General features: G+C 38.0%; 1 protein-coding gene across 4 annotated transcripts in view; it reads right to left on the bottom strand.

Annotated features, from left to right (window-relative positions):
* Positions 1–20,672, bottom strand: part of RUBCN (rubicon autophagy regulator) — a 58,835-nt gene that overhangs the window by 29,526 nt on the left and 8,637 nt on the right. For 2 of the 4 annotated variants that reach the window (XM_058555993.1, XM_058555995.1), the window contains exons 2-3: positions 15,625–15,778; positions 101–187 (exon numbers count right to left, since the gene is read on the bottom strand). In XM_058555993.1, the coding sequence (XP_058411976.1) occupies positions 101–187; positions 15,625–15,778 (241 nt within the window). The remainder of the gene's footprint in view (positions 1–100; positions 188–15,624; positions 15,779–20,672) is intronic. The other 2 variants (XM_058555994.1, XM_058555996.1) reach the window with 1 other exon arrangement.

Genomic DNA, 20,672 nt, shown 5'->3' with positions numbered 1-20,672 from the left:
ACCCCCAGTTACTAGGAAACTTGACTCATCCTTCTAGCCCAGGAGACTCTTAAGACAGACCATCAAACAACGAGGCCTTGTGGTTACCTTCACTTCTTACCTTCTCCACGTGAAGGGCTGAGTGGGGACTGAGCCAGCGGATGTCTTTCACAAACTGCCAATAATCAGTCTGGCGGCAACACACCTGCTGTGGAAACACACAAGGTGAACAAATCACTACCATTTTGGACCAAATCTAGTTCTAGTGTTGACATTCAAAGACAGAAGAAAAAGCATAACTCTCCCCTTGCCTCAACCAAGCTTCTCAGCAGCAATCAAAGGAATACATACACACATTTACCCTTTCAAAGGATAATTGTTAAAAATTATTTTAATTGTTCTTTTGAGCACATGCATTATAAAGTAGAAGGTTATATAGTGAAAATAATCTGTTTTTCCCCTGTCTCTCTGCCATTCAGTTTCCTAGAAGGTAATTCTTAAAACTGGTGAAGAGTTATTCATTAAAAGTCAAAGATGGAAGTCTTCAGTTTTTACTGCAAAATCAAGTAAGGAAAGATCTGCTTTTCCCATGCTACCCAGGTTAAGAAAGGGCTGTATTAAGAGTTAAAAAAATGCTCAGTCCTAGATAAAACAGTCTCACACTGGAAGAGGCCTCAACATGACAGCAAAATGTTTATATCATGAAAACCTAATTCTTATATTTTGAGAATCCTTTCTGAGATTACTGGGCACAAGTTAAAACTGAAATCTAAATTTTTCTATTTCTAACATAGAAATAGAGAACTAGCACAAATATTAAGAGAGAGACGAATCAATGGGACAAAATAAAGAACCTTGAAAGAGTCCTTAAAATATATCAGAATTTAATATATGATCCAAGAAGCGTCTTAGAAGTCAATGGACCTCTCATCTAGTATGGGAAGGTGGAAGCAAGAATTAGAAGTGTCACGGGTACAGGCTCTTTTGCCAATTAGAGTCATGAAGACCTTTAATATTTTGGCAGCACTGTGGTAGTGTTTCTGGACTCTGTTCTGTGACTTAGTGGATATTGAGTGGCCAGGGGTGGGCAGCAGTGGGATATCAACTCCAGCATGTGTCCTGGTTATGTCACACCTAAGTGAATAGCATCTCAACTTGGTTTCCATTCTTCAGGCAAAATTTTAGGCTAACTCAGAAATGAAATAGGTGGGGCCGGCCCAGTGGCTTAGCGGTTAAGTGCGCGCGCTCCGCTACTGGCGGCCCGGGTTCGGATCCTGGGCGCGCACCAACGCACCGCTTCTCCGGCCATGCTGAGGCCACATCCCACATACAGCAACTAAAAGGATGTGCAGCTATGACATACAACTATCTACTAGGGCTTTAGGGGGGAAAATAAATAAATAAATAAAATCTTTAAAAAAAAAAAAAAAAGAAAGAAATGAAATAGGGGACATCACTACAGATCCCACAGACATTATAGAGGAAGATTATAAACAACTCTATGCTTACAAATTTGATAACCTAGGTGAAATGGGCCAATTCTTTGAAAGAAACAATCTGCCAAAACTCACGAAGAGGAAATACTTAATCTGAGTAAGGCTTATCTATTAAACAAATTGAATCAATAATTAATAACATTCCAAAACAGAAAGCACCAGGCCTAGATGGGTTCACTGGTGAATTCTACTAAACATTTATGGAAGAAATTATACCAATTCCTTACCATCTCTTTCAGAAGACAGAAGCAGAGAGAATACTTCCCAGATCATTCTATGAGGCCAGCATTATCCTAATACCAAAACCAGAGAAGGCATCACAAGAAAAAAAAAAACTATGGACCAATATCTCTCATGAAGATAGATGCAAAAATCTTCAACAAAATATTAACAAATCGAATCCAAAAATGTATAAAAAGAATTATATGCCATGACCAAGTGGGATTTATCCCAGGTATACAAGGCTAGCTCAACATTCCAAAATCAATTACTGTAATCCATCACATCAGCAGGCTAAGAAAGAAAAATCACATGATCTTATCAATAGATGCAGAAAAGGCATTTGACAAAATCCAACACTCATTCATGATTAAAAATTCTCAGTAAACTAGGAATAGAGGGGAACTTCCCCAAATTGATAAAGTCATCTGCAAAAACCTACAGCTATCATCATACTTAATGGTGAGAAGCTCAAAGCTTTCCTACTAAGATCAAGAATAAGGCAAGGATGCCCCCTCTCACTACTGCTTTTTAATGTTGTTAAAAAGTCCTAGCTAATGCAGTAAGACAAAAAAAAGGCAATTAAAGTTACACAGATTGGAAAGAAAGAAAAAAACTGTCTTTGTTCACAGATGAAATGGTTGTTTAAGTATAAAAGTAGAAAGAATCAACAAAAAAAATTCCTGGAACTAGTAAGTGACTATATAGCAAGGTTGTAGGATACAAGGTTAATAAAAAAAGTCAACTGCTTTCCTATATACCAGCAACGAACAAGTGGAATTTGAACTTAAAAACACATTACCATTTATAGTAGCACCTTCAAAAATGAAATACTTAGGTATAAATCTAATAAAATATGTATAAGATCTGTATAAGGAAAACTACAAAACTCTGATGAAAGATACCAAAGAACTAAATAAATGCAGAGATAATGCACGGTCATGGATAGGAAGACTCACTACTGTCAAGATGTTAGTTCTTCCCAACTTGATCTATAGATTCAATGCAGTCCCAATCAAAATCCCAGCAAATTATTTTGTGGATATCAACAAACTGATTCTAAAGTTTATATGGAGAGGCAAAAGACCCAGAATAGCCAAAACAATATTGAAAGAGAACAAAATTTTTCTTCAAAAACAACTGATACTATCTGACTTCAAGACTTACAATAAAGCTACAGTAATCCAGACAGTGTAGTATTGGCAAAACAACAAATAGATCAGTGAAACAGAATAGAGAGCCCAGAAATAGACCCACATAAATACAGTCAACTGATCCTTGACAAAGGAGCAAACCTAGATGACCTTGGGTATGAAGATGACTTTTTAGATATAAGACCAAAGGCATGATCCATGAAAGAAAGAACTGATAAGCTGGAATTCATTAAAATTAAAAACTTCTGCTCTGTGACAGACAACGTCAAGAGAATGAAAAGACAAGCCACAGACTGGGAGAAAATATTTGCAAAAGACATATCTGATAAAGGACTGTTATCCACAATATACAAAGAACTCTTAAAACTCAACAATAAGAAAAGAAACAATTTGATTTAAAAAAATGGGCCAAAGACCTTAACAGACACCTCATCAGAGAAGATATACAGATGGCAAAGAAGCATATGAAAATATATGTCATATCACATGTCATCAGGGAAATGTAAATTAAAATAACACAATGCCACTATATACCTATTAGAATCGCCAAAATCCAGAACCCTGACAACACCAAATGCTGGCAAGGATGTGGAGCAAAAGTAACTCTCAATCATTGCCGGTGGCAATGCAAAATGGTATAGCCACTTTGGAAAACAGTTTGACAGTTTCTTACAAAACTAAACATACTCTTACCATATGATCCAATAATCACATTCCTTGGTATTTACCCAAAGGAGCTGAAAACTTATGTCCACACAAAAACCTCAATAAAAACTTGATGTCAGAGTGACATCAGCATCATGGCAGAGTGAGTTTTCCCGTAAACTCTTCCCCCGATAAGATACAACAAAAGGGTCAAGCATAGACCAACAAGAGACACTCACACTGCACAGAGAGACATCGGAAAGACCCACACTGCCATACATCTGAGAGCTGACGTGCTGGGACCCCCAGAGGAAGTGGGGGGAGGTAAGGAGAAATCCTCTCCCTCCCCATCAGATCGGCGACTCGGGTCGCACGGCTCCCAGAGAGAGGGTAGGTGTGGCCCTCTGCAGGGAAACCGTAACTCTTCAAGCTCTCTCAGCCAGTGGGAAACTCCCACACAGAGGACTCAGAACTGCTGCAGGGGTGCCATCAATATCTGAGCACCCCAGGAGAGTGGATAACGAGGGGCGAGTGAGAAGCCCCCCCCCCAACCCAGAGACCCAGCAGGCAAGGGAGAGAGCCTCTCGAACCCCGCATGCCCGACACTGCAGCTCAGCCAACCAGTCTGAGCAGCCTCGGTGGAGTGCGGGCAGCCCGCGGCAGCGGAGCAGCCGGGGTAGAGTGCAGGCGGCCCACCACGGCAGCAGAGTAGCCGGGGCGGAGCGCGGGCAGCCCTGGCAGCGGAGTAGCAGGGCAGAGTGCGGGCGGCCTGCGGCAGTGGAACAGCTGAGGCAGAGTGAAGCGCAGTCAGTCCGTGGCAGCAGAACAGCTGCAGCAGAATGCAGGGGGCTCATATTATACAGCCCTTGATCCCCACATGGTGATGACAGGTGGAAACTGCAACCAGATATTTCCAGGATGAGGAAAAACAAAGCCAATATAGCAACCACGATGCAAAAGTACATTAAATTGCCAGACCAGAAGGAAAATAACAAGCACCCAGAAATCAACCCTGAAGGCACAGAAATCCATAACCTAAATGACAGAAATTTCAAAATAGCTATCATGAAAAAGCTCAATGAAATACAAGAAAACACAGATAAACAATTCACTGAGATAAGGAGTTTCTTCACAAAAGAGATTGAAATCATAAAGAAAAACCAATCAGTATTGATGGAAATGAAGAACACAAAGGAGGAGATAAAGGAGAATACGGAATCTTTAAAGAACAGAGCTGACAATATAGAGAAAAGAATTAGCATTATAGAAGATAGGAATACAGATATGCTCCAAATGAAGGAGGAGAGAGAACTAAGACTAAAAAGAAATGAATAAAGTCTCCGAGAAATATCCAACTCAATTAGGAAATGTAACATAAGAATTATAGGTATTCCTGAGGGAGAAGAGAGGGAAAGAGGAACAGAGAGCCTATTCAAGGAAATAATAGCTGAGAACTTCCCAAATCTGGGGAAGGAGCAGGAAATAACAGTAAGTGAAGCCAACAGGTTGCCTAAATATGTCAATAGGCAAAGGCCCACTCCAAGACATATAGTAGTAAAACTGGCAAAGGTCAATGACAAAGAAACAATATTAAGGGCAGCTAGACAAAAACAAAGAATAACGTACAAAGGAACTCCCATCAGGCTCTCAGTGGATTTCTCAACAGAAACTTTGCAGTCTAGGAGAGACTGGAATGATATATTCAAAATACTGAAAGACAAAAACTTTCAGCCAAGAATACTTTATCCAGCAAAAATATCTTGAAATATGATGGAGAAATAATAACTTTCCCAGATAAACAAAAGCTAAGGGAGTTCATGGCCACAAGACCCCCACTACAAGAAATGCTCAAGAAGCCCCTTAGGCCTGAAAAAAGAAGAGAAAGGGAATACAAAGCTTGGAGCAAGGAGAAAAATAGGTAGACAAAATCAGAAAAATAGTAGATCTTCACCAGAATAGGATAGCAACCATTTAAATACCAAAATCAAAGATCAAAGGAAGGAAATCACCAAAAATAAATATAACCTCATCACTTTAAACACATACCCACAACACAAGATAGAATAAGTTGTGACAAGAATAACTTAGAAGGGGAAGAGAAAAGAGATCGAATTGACTTAGTAAAAGGGAATAAGAGGCCATCAGACAATGGACTATGTCATACACAAGATTTTTTATACAAACCTTGAGGTAACCACTAAAGAAATAATCAGAGCAAAATCACATAGAATAAATAAAGAGAAAACTAAGAGTCATAAGACAGAACAAGAAAACTGAACTGGCAGGCCGAAACACATGGGACAAGAAACAAAGGAAATGCAAAAGAACCGCCAAATAAGTGATAAAACAGCAACATTAAGCCCTCATATATCAATAATTACTCTAAATATAAATGGATTGAACTCTCCAGTCAAAAGACACTGAGTGGCAGGATGGATTAAAAAGCAAGACTCAACAATATGCTGCCTCCAGGAAACACATCTCAGCTCTAAAGACAAACACAGGCTCAGAGTGAAAGGATGGAAGACAATACTCCAAGCTAATGGCAAACAAAAGAAAGCAGGTGTTGCCATACTCATATCAGACAAAGTAGACTTCAAGATAAAACAGGTTAAGAGAGACAAGAGGGGCAATATATAACGATAAAAGGGACACTCCACCAAGAAGACATATCAATTATAAATATATATGCACCCAACATAGGAGTACCAAAGTACATAAATCAACTATTAACAAACCTAAAAGGAGATATTAACAACAACACAATAAGAGTAGAGGATCTTAATACCCCACTTACATGAATGGACAGATCATCCAGACAAAAAGTCAATAAAGAAACAGTGGACTTAAATGAAAAACTGGACGAGATGGACCTAGTTGACATATACAGAGCATTCCATCCAAAAACAGCTGACTACACATTCTTCTCAAGCACACATGGAACATTCTCAAGGACAGACCATATGTTGGGAAACAAGGCAAGCCTCAATAAATTTAAGAAGATTGAAATCAAAACAAGCATTTTTTCAGACCATAATGCTATCAAACTGGAAATCAACTACAAGAAAAAACTGGGAAACTGACAAAGATGTGGAGATTAAACAACATGCTACTGAACAACCAATGAATCCTTGATGAAATTAAAGGAGAAATCAAAAAATATCTGGAAACAAACGAAACTGAAAATATGCCATACCAACTCATATGGGATGCAGCAAAAGCAGTCCTCAGAGGGAAATTCATAGCAATACAGGCCCACCTCAACAAACAAGAAAAAAGCCCAAATAAGCAACCTTAAATTATACCTAACAGAACTAGAAAAAGAAGAACAAACAAAGCCCAAAGTCAGCAGAAGGAGAGAAATAAAAAAAATTAGAGCAGGAATAAATGAAATTGAGACCAAAAAAAACAGTAGAAAGGATTAGTGAAACAAAGAGTTGGTTCCTTGAGAAGACAGACAAAGTTGACAAACCCTTAGCCAGACTTACTAAGAAAAAAAGAGAAAAGGTTCAAACAAATAAAATTAGAAATGAAAGAGGAGAAATTACAATGGATACCATGGAAATACAAAGGATTATAAGAGAATATTATGAGAAACTATATGCCAACAAATTGGACAATCTATAAGAAATGGATAAATTCTTAGACTCATACAACCTCCCAAAACTGAACCAAGAAGAAATAGAGAATCTGAATAGACCAATCACAAGTAAAGAGATTGAAATAGTAATCAAAAACCTCCCCAAAAATAAAAGTCCAGGACCAGATGGCTTCTCCGGTGAATTTTACCAAACATTCAAAGATCTAACACCCATCCTTCTCAAACTATTTCAAAAAATAGAGGAAGATGGAACACTTCCTAACTCATTCTATGAGGCCAACATCACCCTGATACCAAAGCCAGACAAAGACAATACAAAAAAGGAAAATTACAGGCCAATATCACTGATGAACATAAATGCAAAAATCCTCAACAAAATATTGGCAAACCAAATACAGCAATACATTAAAAAGATCACACACCATGATCGAGTGGGATTTATACCAGGGAAACAGGAATGGTTCAACATCCACAAATCAATGTGATGCACCATATCAACAAAACGAGGAATAAAAACCACATGGTCATCTCAATAGATGCAGAGAAGGCATTTGGCAAAATCCAACATCCATTTATGATAAAAACTCTCAACAAAATGGGTATAGAAGGAAAGTTCCTCAACATAATAAAGGCTATTTATGACAAACCCACAGCCAACAACATACTCAACAGGGAAAGTCTGAAAGGCATTCCTCTGAGAACAGGAACGAGACAAGGCTGCCCACTCTCACCACTCTTATTCAACATAGTTCTGGAGGTTTTGGCCAGAGCAATTAGGCAAGAAAAAGGAATAAAAGGAATCCAAATAGGCAACAAAGAAGTCAAACTCTCACTGTTTGCAGACAACATGATTTTATATACAGAAAACCCTAAAGAATCCATTGGAAAACTATTAGAAATAATCAACAACTACAGCAAAGTCGCAGGGTACAAAATCAACCTACAAAAATCAGTTGCATTTCTGCATGCTAATAATGAACTAACAGAAAGAGAGCTCAAAATGATAATACAATTTACAATTGCATCAAAAAGAATAAAATATCTAGGAATAAATCTTACCAAGGAAGTGAAAGACCTATATACAATGAAAACTACAAGACATTATTGAAAGAAATCGATAATGACATAAAGAAATGGAAAGACAGCCCATGCATATGGATTGGAAGAACAAACATAGTTAAAATGTCTATATTACCTAAAGCAATCTACAGATTCAACGCAATTCCAATCAGAATCCCAATGACTTTCTTCACAAAAATAGAAAAAAGAATACTAAAATTCATATGGGGCAACAAAAGACCCCGAATAGCTAAAGTAATCCTGAGAAAAAAGAACAAAGCTGGAGGCATCACAATCCCTGACTTCAAAACATACTACAAAGCAATAGTAATCAAAACAGCATGGTACTGGTACAAAAACAGACACACAGATCAGTGCAACAGAACTGAAAGCCCAGAAATAAAACCACACATATACGGACAGCTAATTTTCGACAAAGGAGCTAAGAACATACAATGGAGAAAGGAAAGTCTCTTCAATAAATGGTGCTGGGAAAACTGGACAGCCACATGAAAAAGAATGAAAGTGGAGCATCTGCTATCACCATTCACAAAAATTAACTCAAAATGTATCAAAGACCTGAAGGTGAGACCTGAAACTATAAAACTCATAGAGGAAAATATAGGCAACACACTATTTGACACTGGTCATAAAGGAATCTTTTCAGATGCCATGCCTAGTCAGACTAGGGAAACTAAAGAAAAAATAAACAAGTGGGACTTCATCAGATTAAAGAGTTTCTACAAGACAAACGAAGCCAGGATCAAAATGAACAGACAACCCACCAGCTGGGAGAAAATATTTTGCAAAACATATATCTGACAAGGGGTTAATCTCCATAATATATAAAGAACTCATACAACTGAACAAAAAAACAAACAAGCCGATCAAAAAATGGGCAGAGGAAATGAACAGACACTTCTCCAAAGAAGATACACAGGTGGCCAACAGGCATACGAAAAGATGTTCAACATCACTAATCACCAGGGAAATACAAATCAAAACAACACTAAGATATCACCTCACACCAGTTAGAATGGCTATAATCACCAAGACAAAAAACAACAAATGTGGAGAGGATGTGGAGAAACGGGAACCCTCATACACAGCTGGTGGGAATGCAAACTGGTGCAGCCTCCATGGAAAACAGTATGGAGATTCCTCAAAAAATTAAAAATAGGGCCAGCCCGGTGGCGCAATCGGTTAAGTGTGCATGCTCCACTGCGGCGGCCCGGGGTTCGCTGGTTCGGATCCTGGGCGCGCACTGACGCACAGCTTGTCAGGCCATGCTGTGGCAGGTGTCCCATATAAAGTGGAGGAAGATGGGCATGGATGTTAGCCCAGGGCCAGTCTTCTTCAGCAAAAAGAGGATTGGCAGATGTTAGCTCAGGGCCGATCTTTCTCACAAAAACAATTAAAACTAGAAATACCCTATGACCCAGCTGCTGGGAATCTATCCAACAAACCTGAAATCAACAATCCAAAGAGGCTTCTTCACCCCTATGTTTGCACCCCTATGTTCATTGCAGCATTATTCACTATAGCCAAGAAGCAGAAGCAACCCAAGTGTCCCTCGACTGGTGACTGGATCAAGAAAATGTGGTATATAGATACGATGGAATACTACTCAGCCATAAAAAAGACAAAATTGTCCCATTTGCAACAACATGGATGGACCTGGAGGGTATTATGTTAAGTGAAATAAGCCAGAAAGAGAAAGACAAACACCGCATGATTTCACTCATATGTGGAATATAAACCAACACACAGTCAGAGAGAACTGTATTGTGGTTACCAGGGGCAAAGGGGGTGGGGAGTGGGCACAAGGGGTGAAGGGAGACATGTATATGGTGATTGACAAAAATGTACAACCAAAATTTCACAATGTTGTAAACTATTAAGACATCAATGGAAAAAAAAATTGATGTCAAATTAGGGAGGGGCCTGACAACTTTCAAAGTTAGAAAAAAAAAACTAAAAATGTAGAAGGTTTTATAGTCATATTACAGGATCTTTAAATTGCTAGTCCAGTACAAAGAAACTGAAACTGGAAGTCCCATATGATGTGTTACGCGTAGGTGCAATTTATACAAGAAAGATGACGTGGAACTCCACCAGGGGATCCATACTCACAGAAAAGGTTTTGGCCCTATATCCTGTTGAATAAATGTAAATTTAGATGTTTTAAATTAAAATAAAATGTTTGAGTGATATATCTTATCACTGTTTAATTCCCCTTAATGAATCAGCTAATGATTAAGATCATATTGTATAAGAAGGCTTTTCCTGCCCTTATCAAAAAATGATGTGGTAGGGCCGGCCCCGTGGCTTAGCGGTTGAGTGCGCGCGCTCCACTGCTGGCGGCCCGGGTTCGGATCCCGGGTGCGCACCGACGCACCGCTTCTCCGGCCATGCTGAGGCCGCGTCCCACATACAGCAACTGGAGGGATGTGCAGCTATGACACACAACTATCTACTGGGGCTTTGGGGGGAAAAAATAAATAAATAAAATCTTAAAAAAAAAAAAAAATGATGTGGTAGTTAATAGGAAAATAAAGTGACAAATGTTTAAATGTTAGGGGAAAATCAACAATAACAAAAAGATGCTGTACGACTGGGAGATTACTCCTACGACAATGAAAAGCTACAATAATTAAAACTGAGTGCTGATGGCACACGAATAGAGAACAACAGACTATAATAGAAATCCAGAAATAGATCCATATGCCAAGAGAATGAAATATACTCAAAATAAATTATAGATGGAACGGTTCAAATATAAAAAATTAAGCCATAAAAGTAACAGAAGAAACCATGGAGAAACATTTTTAACAATTATAGATTGGAGAAGCCCTTTCAGAGCTTCATGCAAAGCCCAGAAGCCCTAAGAAAAATTGTTAATTTGACTTACTAAAAATTAGACATTTCTGCATATGGTAAAAGCCACCATAAGTAATGTCAAAAGACAAACTAGGAAAAAATATTTGCAACTCACATTATAGACAAAGAACTAATTCCCTTAATAAATAAAGAGCTTCTACAAATCCACAGGAAAAGACTAACAAGCAAAGGAAAATGAGGGAAAAAATAGAAGAAACTTCACAGAAAAATAATTTAATAGCTCTTATAAACATCTTTCATGGTAAGAGAAATGTAACTTTCACCTATCACATTGGCGATAGTTTCAAGTTTAATAACACCCTCTATTGGCAAGAGTATGGAGAATCAGACACTCTTATATACTGCTGGTGAGGGTATAAACAGCCGTTAACTTCCTGGAGGGCAATTTAGCATTAGCTATTAAAACTGAAATGCACATACCCTTTAGCCTAAGAATGCTACTTTTAAAAACATCCTATGGTAAATGGCAAAATAACTTATTACAAGGTTATTCACTGTAGCATTGTTACTAACAGCAAATGACTGGAAGCAATCTAAATGTCTGTTACTAGGAACTGGTTAAATAAATTATAGTATATACATACAACGGATTATTATAAAATGACAGCTATAAAAACAATGAAGAAGCTCTTTACATAATGATTTGGAATGAATTACAAGATATATCAAGTGAAAAAAGCACAGGGCAGAATAGTGATTATAGTATGCTTTCATTTGTGTGAAAAATCAGGAGGTATAGCAAAGAAAATTATTCGTATTTGCTTTTATAAGCATAAAAATTCTCTGGAAGGAAAGTGTAGCTATCTATGGGATTGGGAGAAATCAAGATGTTTCACTGTACACAGTTTTACACTTTTTGTTTTTTTAACCATAAGAATGTACTGTCTATTTAAAAAATTAAATATTTTAAAGCAAGTTACAGAGTGATACATACAGTACAATCTTAATATTTTAAAAAGCACATAAATGCATAGGAAAAAAAATAAGAAAATCTACCAAAATGTGAAAAAGTTATTATTATTACTTGGTGTTGAGATTACAAGTGATATTAACTTCCTTCTAAATTCTTTTTGGTATTTTCCAAATTTTCAACAAATAAAAATATATTACTCACATATTCAGAAAAGAAAAGTACACTGAGGTCTTTTTTGTTATTATTGTTATTTTTTAAATTGGGTCATCTATATTGCCAAAAACAGGTTTCCTCTTGGTGGTGGAGAAAGAGATCTTTTCATTTTTCCTATTTAGCTGAGAAGTCTCAGAGACTGAGCGTCTCCACATTTCTAAGCAACAGAAAAGGGGTTATCAAATATGCCTTGCCTCATGGAAGGACTAAAAGGTAGCCCAGATGCAGGCTGTCAAGGAAAAATGAGATTCCTCTAAGAACACGGTCATGATGTTAAAGCTTTCCTGAAGCCCTGAGTGACTTAAAAAAATACACTTCACATTCCATAATACATCCATATGAAAGCCAGAAGTGACATGACCAGCATGAATCATTGTATCCCTTCCCCCTCTCCAAGGGCACAACACCCAGAATAGCTTCCTGATGACGCAGCAGCCAGAAGCCTTTGAAAGCCTTAATCTTTAGGGAGGAAATGAAGGGGAAAAACAAGTCCTTGACACAGACTTTAATTTTTAGGTCTTTACAAGGCAGAACAGAGTAGCAGTGAATTGGTATGGATCTTTTGTGTCCGATTCTTCCCACTAGAACCTGTAGTTGCTAAATGTGTGTGTGACAGATTTGCCTAGTTTGCTCTGCTTTCACTTATTACACTATTGCTGTTTTGCAGGTGACCATATACTTTAATATTTTTCATTCTGATGACCAGGTGCCTTCACGGATATTATCACTTATTAATAACTATAACGAGGTATGGTAATATTGTTTTGCATTTACCAAGCATCTTTTATTTAAGAAATTCATTGACTTTACTATTTTATCATGACACATTTTCTCTAGCACAGATGGTAAAACTGCCTTGTAATATGGTGAAGTGATTACTCTAGATGACAAAGTAAAATTAGTAATAGAGCCAAGAAAAGAACTCTTTTGCTATCAAGACACGAGTACTTTAACCACTAAATGGCAGCGCCACTATCTCATAGCTATTTTTGTTATCAGCTTAGGAAATTTGTATGGAGTTTTCGTAAAACACGTTGGCATGATTCCCAAGTCTCTGGCTTGGGAGACTGAGTAGCTGGCAGTGCCACAATTAGTATTAAAAACATCAGGAGGAGGGCAATCTCATGAGAGAAAATAAGATTGTTTTGGGTCACGTTGTGCTTGGCCTGTAGGACGGACCGCCAGATGACAACGTATAGCAGACAGCTAGTCTTATGGATCTAGAATTCAGCAGGGATGTTTGAGCCAAAGGTCATTAGTGTATAGGTGACAGTTAAAACAATGCAAGTGGATGAGACTGGTTCGGGAAAATGCACAAAGTAAGAAGAGATAAAGACGTAGGGGGGGCTGGCCTGGTGGCGCAAGCGGTTGGGTGCGCGCGCTCCACTGCGGCGGCCCGGGGTTCGCTGGTTCGGATCCCGGGCGCGCACTGACGCACTGCTTTGGCAGGCCATGCTGTGGCGGCGTCCCATATAAAGTGGAGGAGGATGGGCACGGATGTTAGCCCAGGGCCGTCTTCCTCGGCAAAAAAAAGAGGAGGATTGGCGGATGTTAGCACAGGGCTGATCTCCTCACAAAAAAAAAAAAAAAAAAAAGACGTAGGACAGAACCCCATTAAAAACTAGGAGGAAATCCAGGAGGAAGAGATTCCAGGGAAGGAAACTAAGAAGGAGTGGTCACAGAGGTAGCAGAAGGTCTCTATGACATCAGAAGATAGTAATGCCATACGAGTCAAGGTATGATGATGGTCAACAGTGAAGAACATAAGACAGTGTTCAAAGGAGAAATGTTCGTGGATTTCGTAACATGAAATGTCATGTTACTTAAACTTCAGTAGCAAGATCACCAGTGGTAGGGCCAGAAACTAGATTGCAGTAGATTAACTTATTTGTTTTGTAAATTCCAATGTTCATAATTATTTTTTTCATAGGACTACATGTAACTTGAAACTTAAAAAGTGAACAAAACATTTATTACTTCCTATGTGCCACAAACTACGCTAGGCAAATTTGCACGCTATTTCACTTAATCTTTCCAGCAAACATTATGATAGAAATAATATTATCCTCATTTTTACAGATGAGAAAAGCAAGCTTCAAAAAAGTTAAGTAATATTACCTAATAGTTAAGACTAACTGACAATTTATTATGTTTTCTAAAGCTTTTCATGTATTATTTCTCATTTAATTCTCACAACAATCCTAGGAGGTAGATACCAGCATTATCCCCTCCTTTTACAAATGAGGAAACAGAGGCACAAAGAGTTATGTAACTTACCCAATACCACATAGCAGTGAAGTCGAGATTAAAATATGAGCAGTCTGACTCAAAAGTCCCTAATTGTAACTACTATGTCATTTTTTTTCCCCAAGGACCTGAACAATGAGTTGGATTTCAATCCAGGTCCTGCCTGATTCCAAAGACTTTTGTGAATCAACTACACAATGCCTCTAAATTCCTAGAATGGTGTTTTAATAATGATGACCATTAAGAAGAATTCAGATCTCTAAAAGATAAAATTTTTTCCCCCTATCTTTAAAACTCTTTAAGAGAAAGGGCCTCAGTTTCAGAACTTACTCTGAATAAAGAAAATCTAACCTAAGCCAACTTTTCCACTGAATTCTGAAAATATCCAAAGGAACACTAGTTTAAAGATATTGTTCAGAAGTACTAAACACATATTTTTAGAAGGGAGGGTAGCACATTAAATCCTATCAGCTATGAATACCTTAATACCAATTAGTTGATTCGATCTTTTCCAATGTGACTGCTAGTTGAGAATAAATTCTGATAAAAAAGAAACACAAGCCTGGCTCAGGGGAAAGAGTTCCAGAGAAGAATACTAGGCCCTGACAGGAGAAGAATACTAGTGTTTCAGAACACATGATTATGCACCTATTCGTGAGGTCTGGTTTTTTAAAACGTAGAACCAGATCCAATGACTCACCTGATAATTTTATCCAGAACCAAACCTTATTTAAAACACTGCAAATGGAGTGACTGTCAAAGATAAAGCATAAACTATTAAGTATTATTAGAGTCCACTCATTTGCAATACTCAAAACTTATTAGAGTGTTTGAGGATATTAAGGAAAAGAAACTCAAAATCAATAAAATTTATATTGAAAAAAATTTAAGCTATAACTAAAACTAACATTCATAAGTATCAACCAGATGTCTACAAAATGATGTTCATAGGATATTCTAAAAATGACAATATTCTGTAAATACTTCTTAGATGTATCCTAGGATGCTCCTAAGAGGAAAACCCCAATGATTCATCATTGTCCTTATCCTCCTCATCATCATCATTATATCACAGTCCTGCCCTCAAGGACTCACAGACTAGTAGCCTTCATCTTCTCGCTGCCAACAGCTTAATGCAACTGTTTCTCTCCAACAAGTGATTCAGCCAATCTGGCGAAAAAGAAGAGGTCTACATACCTGGTCATGGATGAGCCCATGATAGAGGATGCTCTGCATGTCCCTGCAAAGCCGTTCCAGGCCACCATACTTGGACCAGACGTTGGGGCTGTTGGCTGACACCAAACCCTCCACAGTAGTCTTCAAATTACCCAGCAACTGCCAGTGCTCCCTCCTGCAAGGGCATCAGTTATACCAATGATTAGTTAACTTTGTTGTACCTGATCCTGATCATGTCAAAGAAAGTCTAAGCCGAGAAGTCTCCTGCCCCATGTCCTAACATTCTCTCCCCTTTAATTTTTAACTTGGGCATAAGACCCAATTCTGAGAGGACCGAAGTTGTGAAGAACACTAAGATTAAAAAAAAAACCCTCACATTTACATGGCATATTATGCTTTGTAAGGTGATCTTCATCTACTATCTCATTCAATTCTCACATAAGTAGCATATAACCCTGTGTTTCTAGGAGTGTGATCCATCAAGATCCATTTCTGGACAATGATAGTACATGGGCAATATATAAAGAGATGAGGACATTTGCTCAAAACCAAAAATCTCTTGCCAAAAAAAAAAGTCAAAAAAAACAACTTTTTATTCACTATATTTCTAAGCACTAAGTATACATACCTGTATGCAAATATTATGGATAAGAATAAAAATTGCCCATGATTTTCCCCCCCGTGATTTTTTTGTGTGTGTGTGAGGAAGATCAGCCCTGAGCTAACATCCGTTGCCAATCCTCCTCTTTTAGCTGAGGAAGATAGGCCCTGGGCTAATACCTGTGCCCATCTTCCTCTACTTTATATGGGACACCACCACAGCACGGCTGGACAAGTGGTGTGTCCGTCCGCACCCGGGATCCAAAACTGCGAACACAGGGCCACCAAAGCAGAGCACTTGAACTTAGCCCCTATGCCACCGGGCTGGGGGCCCCCCGCCCCCTCATGATTTTTTAAGCTAAAATTGAGACAAAAATGTTTTAAGTTTGCACTGAGTGACTTTGGGACATGCCCCGAAATCAGTCAATTATTAGTTTATTCTCCTGGACCATCTAAAGCACTTTAGTGGACGAGTTTGAAAACTGCTGCCCTGGATGATCTTCAAGGTTCCTCTGAAATCCCCAGCATTTTCTTTTTTTTGTTTTTATAATTTTATTTATTTATTTTTTTCCCCCAAAGCCCCAGTAGATAGTTGTATGTCATAGCTGCACATCCCTCTAGTTGCTGTATGTGGGACGCGGCCTCAGCATGGCCAGAAAAGCGGTGCGTTGGTACGTGCCCGGGATCCGAACCCCGGGCCACCAACAGCAGAGCGCGCGCACTTAACCGCTGAGCCATGGGGCCGGCCCCCCAGCATTTTCTCAACACAGCTTCCAATCCAACAAAGACTCAAAAGCAACAGCAATTGAATGAAAAGAGTTGGATACCCTGAATCAAACTGGATAAGGAAAATATGAAGAGATGAGGGGTCAAATTCCTCCTCTTGGGCCCCAATTGTTATGTTGCACACTTTACCTTGACTTTTCATTTCTTATTAGAATACTACTCTTTCCTCTTTTCAAGGACAGTCATGGGAATGGTAATAATTTCTTCAGGGAACTTTTACCATAACTATTCTACATCATTTAAATACCTATAGGGGTGGGAGGGTCCTGAATTAGAATCCTTTCTATCAGTACTCAAAACTAACCTCTTTTGTACATTTTCTGAGCCATTTTTAAAAATGGATGAGTACAGTAAGGCAGACAAATAAAATAAAATGAATAAAAGCTAGGTCTGGTTATAGCAGTGTCATCTAAAAAGGGAAAAGCTAGATAGATCTCCCTCTGGTGTTCTGCTCTGAAGGCCTTGAGACCAAGAATTTACTCCAACTGGGAGACACCAGGCTTTCTTAATCTTATGTCAGTCAACATTTGAGTCACCAGACTCTCTATTCTATTTCTTTTTTTTTCCAGTTTTATTGAGATATAACTGACATATAACATTATATTAGTTTCAAGCATACAACATAATGATTTGATATATGTATGTATTGTCAAATGATTACCACAAGTTTAGTTAACATCCATAACCTCACACAGTTACGAATCTTTTTTCTTGTGATGAGAACTTTTAGATCTACTCTCTTAGCAACTTTCAAATATACAATACAGTATTGTTAACTATAGTCATCATGCTGTACATTACGTCCCCAGAATTTATTTATCTGATTACTGGAAGTTTGTACCTTTTGACCACCTTCACGCATTTCCCCCACCTCCAACCTCTGGCAACCACCAGTCTGTTCTCTGTTTCTACGAGTTTGTTTTTTTTAGACTCCACATATAAGTGAGATCATATAGTATTTGTCTTCTCTGTCTGTCTTATTTCACTTAGCATAATACCCTCAAGGTCCATCCATGTTGTCACACGTAGTAGGATTTCCTTCTTTTTTACGGCTGAATAATATTCCATGATATATATCTCACATTTTCTTTATCCATTCATCTGTTAATGGACCCTTAGGTCGTTTCCATGTCTCGCCTATTGTAAATAATGCTGCAGTGAACACAGGGGTGCAGATATCTCTTCGAGATAGTGATTTCATTTCCTTCAGACATATACCCAGAAGTGGAATTGCTGAATTATATGACAGTTCCATTCTTAATTTTTTGAGGAAACTCCATACTGTTTTCCACAGTGGCTGCACCAATTTACATTTCCACCAACAGTGCACAAGGGTTCCCTTTTCTCTACTTCCACACCAACACTTGTTATAGCTTGCCTTTTTGATGATAGCCCTTCTAACAGGTATGAGGCGACATTTCATTGTGGTTTTGATTTGCATTTTACTGATGATTAGCGATGCTGAGTACCTTTTCATGTACCTGTTGACCATTTCCCTGTTCTATTTCTATTTCAGTCCTGAGAGATATTTCAAGATAACTAAGATGTACACAGGACTGAGGTGGTCATTAAAATGCCATTTATTGTTACACTGTGAGAAACTACCATCACAGAGGCTAACCGACTGCCATCATTTGCTTCAGTGATTCTCCATCTCCAGCTTCCTTGGAGCCAATCTGGCCTGTTCTGGACAGTTTTTACATTCCAGCAGGTTACAATCAAGTCTTGCAGGCCTGAGAGTCAATCTGCTTCCTCAAGTGATTCTGCTTATCTGTATTCTGATTCATTCTGTATTGATCTTACAAGCTTACCTGCCAAAGAACATCATGATAAATGCTAAAAGCAGATACCAAGTACCCTATCATCCTAGGGCTTTGATCCCAAAATTATACAAAGAGCATTGAAATCCTAGAAACACTGAGCATTCAAATCTACTATAACTTCTTCTGGACAAAGCTAAAGAACTTTCCTTCCCCACAATATAGTGCCCCTGAGATACCAAAGCTACAATACAATGCGGCTCTTATTCTAAGATACACCTAACCACCTATTTTTGGTATATGCTCATGTAGAAGAAAAGTAAACTTTTAAAAAATTTTGATTTACATAGCTAGTCTATTTAGTGTTTTTACCTTTTTAGGATCCTTTACTCTAACGATATAGTTATCATTTTCAGAGAGTTGAAATACTAAGTTCAAATGAAGCCCATACAGTGGTTGGATTAATCCATTCATAGTTGAATCTTAGATGTAAGTAAACAGATCACCAGGAGAAATCAAATACCCCTCCCATTCTTTAACCACATTTTCAGCAAGTAAGGTCAGTCTTTCCTAGGTTAAATCTGTTCGGTAATAATTATTTGAATGGTATCACCCTGAATTCGCATGTAACCTTCATCTGGGCAAAGGCATGGCCTTTGAAGTATATTAGACTCAAAGCAGCCCTTTGCAGAGCCACTTCTGCAAGTACTCAGAGTGCTCTCCTTTAATCACCATAAATTAAAAGCAAGTTTTTCTAAGCATCTCACCCTATGCCAAGGAAGAAGCAGGCCTGAGTGGAAAGGGACAGCATAATCCATCTCTACCAGAATCGTTTTCATCAACAAACAGTTAAGCCAATCTCAGAATGAAGTCCTATCTATTTTCTTTTGGAGGATTTTGACTACATTCCTCCTTTAAAGAAGAACTGGAATTATTTAAGCAACTCAAATAAGGATATCTGAGGAAAAACAGTTTTCCTAAATGCCAACTCAGTGTTAAGCTTGCCAAATCACAATTAGAAGTGACACTCAAAGTTACAACAGAAAAGTTACAAGCAAATTTTATTTTTTTAAAAGGTGATATACGATATAACACTAAAAATAAGTGAAATACATGATAAATAGTAAATAAATAAGTACTATGCAATTATAAAGTGAGATTCAAGGCAAGAAATATGTGTCAGCATATCTTTGATCCCCCATGCTCTTTTTAGTGGTAAAAGAAAACAGCTTCAACCTATTGGCATATCCTCTCCACAGTGTGCTGTTTATCTACAATGGATTATGGTATCTGCCTGAGTTCAGAGTTGAAGGTCAGGTTGTCCCAAGTCAGGTAATGATCTGATCCTTGAAATGTGAGCAGAGATGTGTGATATCCATATGATGGAATATCATGAAACCATTAAAATTTTTGATTAGGGAGAGTTTCTCAAGTTAATGACAGTATGTTAAAGCATAAAAAGCAGAATGTAAAATTGTATTTATGATCTCAGCATAAAAATACTGAGAGAAATAATGATATGTTAATAGTGGCTACCTTTGGTTATATAAAGGGAATGCAGAGAAGAGAGGAACTGTTTAGGTCTTCCTTGAGGCTAGCAATTAATGAAAGGTCAATAACCTGATCAAAGTTAGCAAACAAGAAACTGGAAAGTACTATAAAGGATTTTTTAAATACCTAAGTGTCAAGCACATCTTATGCTGAAAGACTGTGGTCAGACAAGCATCTGGGACTTTCAATGCCAGAAAGCACTTTCTGGAAAGAAGTAATGGGTTCCTTCTTAAAGTAGAGAAAAACATAATTAAGTGAAATAATCATTGGTAACACTGAGGTAGCAAGAAATGACTACATTTAATTTTCTTCTTATCTGGCTCCATATTTTCTGTTTTTAATTATACAGTGTTACCTCGTAGACTAGGTAGT

The sequence above is a fragment of the Diceros bicornis genome, chromosome 15 (assembly GCF_020826845.1).
Source record: "Diceros bicornis minor isolate mBicDic1 chromosome 15, mDicBic1.mat.cur, whole genome shotgun sequence".
NCBI lineage: Eukaryota > Metazoa > Chordata > Mammalia > Perissodactyla > Rhinocerotidae > Diceros > Diceros bicornis.
Note: the sequence above shows the minus strand (reverse complement) of the source record. Positions and strands in the feature narration are given on the sequence as shown.